The sequence below is a fragment of the Nothoprocta perdicaria genome, unplaced genomic scaffold (assembly GCF_003342845.1).
Source record: "Nothoprocta perdicaria isolate Ctin4 unplaced genomic scaffold, notPer1 scaffold_94, whole genome shotgun sequence".
In the NCBI taxonomy this organism is placed as follows: Eukaryota; Metazoa; Chordata; class Aves; order Tinamiformes; family Tinamidae; genus Nothoprocta; species Nothoprocta perdicaria.
Genome location: NW_020456243.1, coordinates 1,417,094 through 1,428,318, shown reverse-complemented (window position 1 = coordinate 1,428,318; position 11,225 = coordinate 1,417,094). Strand labels below are relative to the sequence as shown.

Genomic DNA, 11,225 nt, shown 5'->3' with positions numbered 1-11,225 from the left:
TGACAATGTCATAAATGCTGAAACATGAACTTGCCTTCTGGTGGGACAGCAGAAACCCCCCAAAGCAAATCCTGCTGGGACCCAGGATACCCCTTGGTCATCATTAGAATGACACCAAGCTCCATCCCCACCCACCTTTAATCACCGCAGACTTTGAGCTCACTCATTCTCCTGGCATAATTGGACTGTGTCTTTGTTACTCTAAGGGCTTTATAATATTCATTACTGGAGAAAGAAAAGGGAACAGCAGTGCTGTTTGTGCCAGACCTTAATTGCAGAACGTACCGTGTCCTTTCAAATGAGGCCCCACATTTAATCATGATGCTCTTCTAGTGCAATCATTTGCAAACCCATCTGTTTCTCCATCTGCTGCAGGGGAATGAGAGTGTTGGCTTCCTTGATGATGTTGCAAACATCCCATCTGCGGGGAAGGAGGTTTCTCTTAAACAAAAATGCAGCCAGGTATGAAACAGCAATGATTGTCCCCAAGGTGAGGAGCATGGTGAGCGTTTTAAAGGGGAACAGCTGAACGTAGATCCCATTCACGAGGGAGCAGGCTGGGTACTGGATAACAGGGGGGATTTTTAGGGCAGGCTCCCCTGCTAGCAGCCTTAGGAGGAGCCCAACCAAGAAGCCAGTAGCGGAGCCATAGGTGTTAGTGTTGGGAATGAAGAGGGCACAGCACAGCTGAGGGAAGAGCAGAGCATACACCAGCTCTCCACTGAGGAACCAGAGGTCGTAGACGGAATGGGAGTAAAAAGCCAGGCCAGCAGCTCCAGCCCCAAAAACCAGCATGGAGGCCCTCATGGTCCATAAGACTTCTCTCTCAGTAGCCTGTAAAATAGGAGATTGCAAAGTTACAGGCGCTGGGAATTTCATTAAATAATGTTAGTATTGCTGAGGAACACACAACTAGTCCCGGCTACTTGGGATGATTTCAGCTGACAGCCTCAAGCATTGTCCCCTGCCGCCATGACACTGCTTCTGGGGGGAAACAACAGCATTTGGGGTTCATCAAAGCATCCTCTTCTGCTCCAGGCAGGCATCCAGGGCAGAGGTTTAACCAGAGCCCTGAGAMGAAAGAGGGGCTCCCACCCCTGGCCACACTTAAAGAGACTAGCACTGCTCTGCAGGGTCCCACTCCAGGCTAGTTTGTGCCAAGCTCTGGCTTCATCCAGGTCGTGCTCACCTCCAACAGCTGCTGAAGCTACAAAAACTGCATCTATTTTGTCCCACTACAGATATGGTCCTGGCCTAATGTTCTRTAGTTCTAAGGCTCGTGGCTTTATGTCTCTGTCCTGGTACAAAAGCTTCGAAATGCTGTAACCTAATACCTTTTTCCTCAGGATTTTTCTGTAGATRTTGTGAGAAAACATGGAGCTGGCAGAGAGAAGTGCTGAGTCTGCAGAAGACATTGCAGCAGCAGAGATGGCTCCCAAACCAACAACGGAGACATATGCTGGACAGAGGTAACGTAAAACRAACGGCAGTATCATGGCTGATTCTCCTCTCTCTGCTGGGCTTGGAAGACCATAGCTTGTCTGGTTCCAGTCTTCAAAAGAGAACAAGGAAAGACCATACTAAATCTTTCATTAATATTTCTGCTGTCTTCGAAGGCTTCTTTTCACAGTGATCAGAGAAGGACTGAGACCSACTCAATATTTTAGGATTTAGATTCATTTTTTTGGATTCTTTTGGATCCCTACAGGTTCTGAAGTAAGGGAATGAAAGGACAGGGGACCGCACATCTATGCAGAAACCACCTACGTTGATTATCATCTCTTTATGCAATGATGAAGGCCMCAGTAACTCAGTCCTAGATGCAAATGGACTCTTTTGATCTTACGAATAGTAGGTTTGATGCACGATGAGGCAATTCATGAAGTCAGAGAAAACAGGGCTGCAAGGTACTTACGGAGGTTGTCTATTCCAACCCTGTTCTAAAGTGGGGTCAGAGCTGCCRTGTGACTTCTGCCATACTTACAATTTTTAAGAACTTTTCTGGTGAAGATTTCACATCATCTCCTAATAGAAGTCATTATTTTGTCTCAGTCTCACTAGAAATTATTCTTCAAAACTTATCCCACAAAATCTCTTGTTGGATATGTGAGCTACTTCCATATCCATAGCAGGAATAGTGAAAATCCCACCTAAACTCAGGTTTGCCCCCCCATCTGTTAAATCCCAGCCAACCGTTCATTTTGCCTTCTTTCTGGAGATGTATTTTCTTATAGGTAGTTAAACTAATTAGGAACCTCTTTGCTTAGTCTGAGAGCTTCTCTGGTGACTACCTTTCATTAAGGTATGTTTAAGAGGCGGCTGACTTGGGAAAGCACAGTCTGAGTTCTGKGCTCACTCATCTCTGCAGAGTTTTGCCAGGGGCAGAACATGTCACCCACCCTGTCAGGGGGCTCTGCTTGCAAACCAATGCCCTTCATCTGAGCCTCTTCAGCGTGGAAGGAGCTGAGAGTCAAAGCTTGGATGCTTTGACTGCACAGATACTAGCACACACAGAGTGCTGGGTATGCTGATTAAAAAACAATTATATGCCTGCTGTACTCGTAGGGGAAGAGCAGAATCCTAACATGAGCATGACCAGCTTGCTCTCTGGAGCAACTATACCATGGASACAAAAGAGTTGCCTACCCTAAATAACTTTTTGATTCCTTCAAGTGTTTAATTTTCTCTTGATTTTTGTTAACAATCAATGGTTTCATTACTGATGCAGAAGATAATACCAGAATAACACCATGAGGAGAAAATAATTTTATAGTATTTTAAAAATCTTTCTGAAGCATGGGCACCATACCAGACATAGCTGAGGACAGATTTCATCTTTTATTATCAGAAGGTCCATGAAAGCCATTTCACCATAATGAAATGGCTTTAAGCAGGTCTTATAGCTATTTAGACATCACTACGTAGCTGTGTGTTGAACCACATAGGTCTCCAAGTGCCTAATTCAGGTTTTTAACTTAGTAGCTAAATCTCCCACTGAAAACTTTTAGGTATACTTGACTCCTGAGAGTCTGGACTGTGTAATTGMAAGACTAAATCAGGACTTTTGGGGGTCTCTCTTTAATCATATGACAAAAACATGTTCATTATTCAGGGATAAATCATTTAGTTTTACCTGTTGATGCTGCAGCTGCCCCAATGAGCACAGGGGGGATGGCCATGAGGAAGCAGCCCAGTCCGGAGAGATAGGAAATGAGCCTTGCCTGTCCCAGCGAGGTGGAGGAGAGGACTCTCTGGAAGTAGGTTTGCCATGGGATGCTCCCAAGCACCTGAAACATTCATATGTCAGCAGTGTTCCCTGCCTGACTCCTGGCTGCCAGGGTTCTTTATTGCTAATCTAGCAAGAGAAAGCAGCCTGTGGCACCTCTTGTTTATACTGGTAGTCCAAAAGTTGAGTTGTGCAGTGGAACTAATGTCACCAAGCATGCAGTACTGTTTTTTAAACATTTTTTTTTTTTTAATAAAGAGAATTATACATATTTAAGCTGGAAGTTCATTACTGAGTGCAAGACAAACTTCTCAAAAGATAGGAAATGGCTAATGGCTAATGGAACTAGTTGTCTGGATGGTCTTACTGAAGAAGCACCCTTCTTTCGCATGGGTTCTGGGTTTAAGGAGACTGTAGGTCATAGTGCCCCGACCTCTTCTATCCAAACAAAAGCTGAGACCTGAATATCCCCAACCCATTCAAAGTGCTGCCAAGTGGCTGAGAAAAAGTGTTTGAACTGCATCTCGSCTTTGCTGACTGTGCAGAATTGCGAGCTCCTGCCCAGAAGAACCTATAAGCTTCCCAAACAGGAAGACCATCCATTCCTTTTCTCAACCAGCTGTTCAAGAAATATTTYCTACCAGATAGACGAAGTCATCCAGCCATCTTCCAAGATACTGTTTTTCTATTTTCCCAATCCAAGGTGCTTGGTAGGATTTTTGTGTTGCAGTGTAGTAAATACTTTCTGTTGCCGAGTTCATCAGGGCAAAGGGGATACAGACCCACTAGGATAGAAATGGAAATAGTCAGCCAGTTCACTAGGATCCTTGCTCTTGAGGGAACCTCTCACATATAGACACTAAGATATATGCATATAGAAGACAAGTTATGGAATTATAGTTAAGTAAATTACGTAATTAATCTCAGACTAAGAATTTTCTTCTACCTCCCCCTTACTTACTCTAAATCTTCACATTTCTGATTGATAGCATCATCTAGAGCTTGAGTCTCAATATCAGGTCAATTGATGCCTTCAGTAATCATATCTCTTTCTTTTCCAGGCATGATCATTCTGGAGAGATGCTGCAGACCTTTTAGGCAGCTGCCTTTACCCRGCAAGGCTAATAGATTACATAAGTCATATACAATGACTTTTGGTCACTTTTACACACTTTTGACTTTTGGTCACACAGTTACTTTTGGTCTCACCCATGCTGAAAAGAAGAGTAGGATTTTGGCCCTTATCTTAGCCGGGAAACTGATAACAAAGAAATACAGAGGACTTGCCAGGCCGARGGTAATGAAAACCAACTGGATGAGATCCGTGTACGCGACAGAGTAGAGGCCTCCCAGTAGAGTGTAGACTATGACGGTGATGGCTGAGATGATGATAGCCAGAGAGCTTCCAATATCCAAGATGACCCTGACTGTTGCTCCTGCAGAAAAGCAAAGCACCCCTCTACTTAGCAATATACTATTCACATCAATGGAGTAGCCCTCTTTCTGTTTTCTCACAGTTCCTCTCCTTCCATCAATATCTCCTTAGCTGCTTTGGTTCACTCCAGAGTCTCATGTTGTTTCCTTCTCTTGCTCTGGCAAGAACCCGCTCACCTGGACTCTCAGCACAGCCAAATCCCACAGCACTGCCTTCCCAAGCCTTCTCTTGGACCTGCCCTGCACTTTGCTTCCATAACCCCTGTCCATACAAACTGTTCCTGTGCATGCAGCCTCTTGGTAGGAGCACCAAAGCCAGGGGCAGATCCCCTCTGCAGCTCTGCCAAGTATCTGCACATCTTTCTGGCKGAGGAGCACATGGTCTAGCAGAGAGCAGGCAGAGCTAAGACTCAGGCTCTTGCCTGCTCCTGCTACCACCTTTCTGCCTGGCCCTAAACAGGTCACTTTTTATCTCCTTGCATCTGCTCTGCCACAGGTGGTAAGATCAAGGTAACAAATAATATTGCCAAAATTTTCTAGGATAATAAGTATATACAATAGCCAAAGTTGAGACATTCCAATCAATTTGGTTCTAAATGTAAAGAAAATATTTTTCAGAAATTGGAGATTGTTGTGTTTCTCTTAAAAAAGGAGCATAAAACAGAACTTTTCACCCCTTAGTCTAATACAACTCCTACATCTGTATTATACTGTGCTTATTGTACCACATAATCTTCAAAAATATAACAGYAAGGTAAATATTTACCTAGAGAAGCCAGGATAGCTGCAAACCAGAACACTTCTCCTAGCAGTGGTGGAATGAAAAGCAAACTTCCCATCATGTTCCCGTATATTTCTTGGAGCGGGTCCATTACTGTCATGTAATTCCTGGATCTCATTGGATTTACAAAGAAGAAACCACCTACCAGAAATGATAATATTTAGATAGAACTTTGGATGTATAATCTTCAAGAAAAATGTCAGAATTCTATGGCATTTTGGTGTATATCAGACACATGCAGCTGGCCAGACACAAGGAGCTTGATTCCCTTGCCTAAATGTGAGGTTTTATATTGTCAGGGACATCTGCCTGTGGCTGGCAGTTATGACTCAAAACTTTTGGGAGACCTACATCTTGATGTATTGGCTACTCAAGGTGAAACAGGATCCACTAGGACATCCCAAATGAGACAAGATACCTGGATTTAGGTAATTGAACTGTGCTTGTAAATATCTGCTTAAGCCTAAACTGAAATTTAGGTACATTGTATCCAGTACAGCTCCACTGAAGTGGAAATGTAGCTCACAAGATATGTGTTTGTAGATTCCCCTTCATTTACMATGATCTATCAACCTATGTTCTGCAAGACACTATTTTCTGAAATGCTTACCTAGGCAGAAAACAATAGGCAGAGAGAGATATGTTAGAGACCTGTAYTTGGTGAAAAAAACTGAATATTTTGTCCTTGACCTCCTGATGCACCATACATTCCTTTTATATTTTCAGTTTGGTGGCTTCGTTGTCTCTTCCCAGAGTTATATTGTTTTAATCTGCACACTCGGCTGAGTCCCACCCACCTTCATCTAAATATTAGACCTCAATCACACAGTAGCCTCATTAAAACCAAGGAATGTGTATTGTGTCTAAGACCAAAGCCAAGAGGACTGCTTGTCTGGGCACTACTGACCTGAGTAAAGATTGCAGGATCAGACCTGCACTCCCCAGTTTCATTAGTTAGAATTACTCACATAGGAAAGGCTGGCAGTATATTTCTAAGCCTGATTCATATTCACGCTAGCTGGACTCTTTTCTCTGACTTGAGAATAAAGGTTATTGCAGTTTAAAAAAATCTTGTGCAAGGTCTGCACATGTATCCTTACTTTAATCTTCATGTCTCCTTGGAGAATTACAGCAAAATCTAATGTGAATTGGAAGAAACTTTGGTCTTTATAGTCCCACTTTGCACAGAAAGGAGATAAGGAGGACAGCTCAACCTCAGCACGAGGCAAAAGTCCTTGGAGTCAGAAACAAGTATAGGATGCTGCAAGTCTAGCTGGCACAGGAAGGTATGGGGTCTCTATTTCAACTCAACAGCAAATGCCTGTTAGGTGGCACTTAGCAGTATCCGTCACAAATTAATCTTGGGATAAGGCTGGTCAGATTTTAGACCTATAAATTGTTCCAGGCAGGCAAAACTGCACCTGTTTCAATCCGATCTGGTTTCAAATGTTTCATCTTASAGGATAGGATTGTAAATGCCTATTCTGAATCTACCAGAGCCTGAAAAAAAAATCACCTTTAAAACGTTTTTTTACGTGCTATTACATGTTGTAATAAACGCAGACATTTTTTAAAAAGAGTTTTACAATATCCTGATTACTATGTTAATTATTTACCGATAAGAAGGGACAAGGCAAATCCCACCGGTGCCTGGACCCACAGTAGTCCTTTAGAAGGCAAGTAGACTATTTCAGCTGTGCCRTTGATATACGCCCCTCCAACCCAGGTGGCTGTGGACAGAAAAGATGTGGAGGTAAGAGTTATGGCATGTATAACGTGCCATAATATATTCTCAACTAGTCACATAAGTAACATTGAGACCTTGTAAACCTTTAGCTCATACAAATATATAAGCACACACCTGTTTGCTTTCATAAATCTTCTCTCATAGTGAAAGGTACMTTTGAGTGGGGGTAACAATATTAGAATATCAGAATATCAGAATATTAGAATCCCATCCTAACTCCTACCTAACCTTAAATTCAGGTTAGGTTCAAGAATGGATATCTACGTGCACATGGGAAAGCTCGTTAGTGCTTAGGCATTTAAAAGCAATTTGAAAATGCCCATTCATTTGTCTCAGTGGAAGATGCTTGCTAGGGCAGGCAGAATGGCCCTCGTTTTCTGCTGGGGCTGATAGATCATCCCCCCAAGTCTGCCCTGCCCAGGCTAAGACAACAGACCTTGGGGAAGAAAAAATGCAAGCAGGCATTGCAGTCAGAATAGCAAACTTAAGCATGGGCTTAACCAAATATATTAGCTAGACAAATATCACCCCTTGCCAAAAAAATAAGCAGGGAAGCAAATTCCAGCTGATGTCATGCAGCTGGGGAGGAAGAGGACAGAGAGGAGCAGCCGGCAGTGAGGAAACCTCTCCTTACTGCTCCCACCAGCCAAGAGCCCAGATCAAATTGTGGGGAGCAAATTGTTCCACCCAGGACTGGGTTATTCCACAAGCAGGGCACTTCTGCTACAGCGGATAACAGAAACTGGTCTAAGATGAAGACCACACGCCTCCCTCATGAGAAGTATCGCATTCTTCAGGCCACACACTTTAATTTAAAAGTATCTACATAAATATCAGGTTCTGCACAGTGAAAAGAGGTTCAAAAAAATCCATCCCCAAATGATTCTCAAAACCATATCCCTTTAAAGCCATGCTCAGCTTAAATTCCTCTGGACATTAAGGAAGACAACTTGCTTTGAMAGGGAAAAACAAAGCCCCCCAACTACATGTCATGTATGTATTTTAAGAAGAAATAAATAATTCCTTTAAGAAAACTTACCAGTAGCAGTAAACAAGCCAATGAAAACATTTATATTCCTGCCTCCAACTATGGCCATTTCAGTGGGGTTTCTGTTCTTCWGATCTTTTTTGCTCCTCCAAGAAGCCCAAACTCCAGTAGCTAAAGTTAAGGTGTAAAACACACTCAGAGATATTACACCTGGCATGTTGAGAGCCATCTTCTGTTGTTCAGTTTAGATCATGGAGAGGAACAATGGATTTGTGACTATATCCCCTGGCAGAGCTTACAATTAGAGAAAAATAGAAAAATCAAAACAAAAAAAAATCCACTAGTTATTAAGTTACTGGACTGTGGGAGAAATTATGTAGTCTGAAACAGAGCTGTAATCCCAGGAGTCTGAGAGCTGGATGTAGAGACTACTGGTCATCCTTCATCTTCTACCCTTCTTAGCACAATAATTTCATGGACAACAGAGAATAAGTGAGCAGGAATAAGTACTGATAACAGTAAATGAACACTGATGAGAGGGATAATGTCAGCTTGGTTTAAAGGAGGGTAAATGTTATATTTGGTCTTGTAGGGAATGGTATGTAAATAATCTGTACCCATTTCTCTAGGGTTCTATTTACAAGGTTAACCCAAAAGATATTGCTAAGAATTTGTCTGTTTAARTTTGACTGAACTAAATCTACCATAATAATCAAAAGAAAGTCAGGAAATGGTGAAAGATTTACCAGTGATCAACTGACAGAGCTATGTTCTAATATTCAACGCAAGTACATGATTACTTGATTTCTGAAAAAAGACAGGACTGTGTGGTAGACACCTAAAATACATAATATATAAAATATACTTAGAATGTAGGAAAACGGAAAGAATACTGACTTCACKACTTTCAGAAGCTCCCTTTAAATTGACAAAACTCTGAGGAAAAACCCACATATGCATTGAGGAATAAGTTGTAGACATTTGTTATAGAGTTGCCATACAGCTGGCTGCTTAGTTGTCCTGTGAATCTTTTTCATCTGCTTTGGTGTCATTCTAAATAACTGAGTCTATGGTCAAACAAACAAACAAAAAACACTTTAACAATGCTGGCCTGGTGCCTGTATTTATCTGTGGAGCACAGCGGGGCAGAGCCAGTAGCAYCAGGGACCAGAGCAGGGACCAGCAGCACCAGGGACCAGAGCTCCAGCTCCAGCTCCACCAGCACTCGCTGCTTCGCGAGGGCCACCAGCTCCAAGTGCAGGTAACCAAATGGGAAGGGTTTCCTCAAATCCCTGCCAGAGCAGATCTGGCTTTAAATCCTATGTTCATGACAAAGTGCATAGAGAATTGGAAGGGAAAATGAGGTTTTGGGTAAGCTCTGTGGTGATGTGGCACTACTGTTGTATCAAGAGTGTTTAAGAAAAGCTGAAATGAAAATACATGAAAAAGATGAAATTAAAATATATGAAAAATCCTGATAGCCAGGATATTCCCTCCTTTAGGAAAAATCCTACTTTGTATTTAGAAACAAATACTGTTTTGACTGATAAAGGTTTTTAACTTTTACTTAATTATTCATGTACAAAATGCTGGAAAAGAGATACAGTGCATTTTAAAGGCACATTTTCTGGGTGGCACTTAGGAATACACACTTCCACTTTGACTTCAGCTGCCACAGTCATATAAGCTGGACCTGGAGCGGCCACGAAGCCTCTGGTTTCTCTAGAATGTCTCCTCTACTCAAAACAGGACGTCTCAAAACCTTAAAGCACCATTTATGCACATGTGGATTAACTAAGTGTTTTTCTGGGTACAACAGTTTCCAGGTAGGAAAACAAGCGGATGAATGTCCCATCCATTGCAGGTGGATTCCACACCGTTCAGTAGCCAGGTACACAAAGAGCTACCCAGCGTCACATCCAACCTGGTCCAGTCCTGCGGGACTCAACCAACATTGACTTTAATGCATTGGAAGAAAAAATTGAGTTTGTTTTTTTTCAACATCTGCAGTGAAAGTCTGCTTCAACTCTACCTCCTATCAGCTCTTGAATTAAAAAAACAAAGGAGAAGTAGASTTAAAATCTCCAGGGAGACTTCCTTTAAAGATCAAGGTATAGGACAGACCTCTGAAAGAACAAACTGTAAGTGAAAACTTTACACAATGGGATGTAGGAGACTCAGAGAAAGGGTGTGCATATGGTAATTCTCATCTTTTTTWTTTTTTTCCTCCTTTGGCTGAGATACAATGCTTGAAAGAAGAACTCATGCWTATAAGCAAGAGTTTATATTATAAAAACGATTTCCTCACTCAATCTGTTATGATGCTCTTTTGCCACTAGGTGACTCTCAGCTAATGTAGCTATTTTACAAAAATAAATAAATAAGTAAATAAATAAAAAGAAATCTTATCAACAGGAAGGTGTCAAAATGGATTTCATTTCCAGCTCATGCAGAAATCTGCAACTTAAGAGTGACATCTCACAGCTTATGGCTCATCACTGCAAGCTCCTTACATAGCTGATGGGGAGATACACACAATTTTAGGATGTGATTCACTCCCCTATCTTAGGTCACCCTGGAAGTAAGCCAGGAAGAGGACAGTTCTTTTAAAAGCAGTGTCAATGTAGCCAGAAAACACTTCAGGGTWTGATTTAGCCACTCGCATAGAGGTGTCTGGTGTCATCTGAGATGCTCTAAAACATCTGAGCTGTCCACACAGGCAGGCAGATATTACAGAGCACCTATGGAGGACACATGTCCTGMTGGACCAGGACCTGGGGTATTCCTGGGTTTAGTTATCCACATGTGGGATATTCAACTGAGGGCTGAATTTCAAGCTAACCAGCTGGAAGGACGAGAGGCSAAGGGGATGTGGTGGTTTCTCTGCCTTTGAAAGAGCTCTATCCCTGCTGCTGTGTGTTCRGCGTGTCATGTTGTGGTCGATGGTCGGCTTTCAGATGGTCCCTCTGCACCCTGGGCCCTGGAGGAAAGGAGATCTGGAAGGGACGACAGAGGCATTGCAGGAGGCAGGCTGCCCTGGAGACACCCC

General features: G+C 42.4%; 1 protein-coding gene across 1 annotated transcript; it reads right to left on the bottom strand.

The window, feature by feature from the left end:
* Positions 1-312: 312 nt before the first annotated feature.
* Positions 313-8,405, bottom strand: LOC112959008 (high affinity choline transporter 1-like). The gene is made up of 8 exons (XM_026052957.1): positions 8,228-8,405; positions 7,058-7,171; positions 5,427-5,582; positions 4,514-4,662; positions 3,868-4,011; positions 3,134-3,287; positions 1,335-1,552; positions 313-834 (listed from the first exon to the last, which is right to left on the bottom strand). The coding sequence occupies exons 1-8, from the start codon at positions 8,403-8,405 to the stop codon at positions 313-315; spliced, it is 1,635 nt and encodes a 544-aa protein (XP_025908742.1).
* Between the last annotated feature and the right edge of the window lie 2,820 nt (positions 8,406-11,225).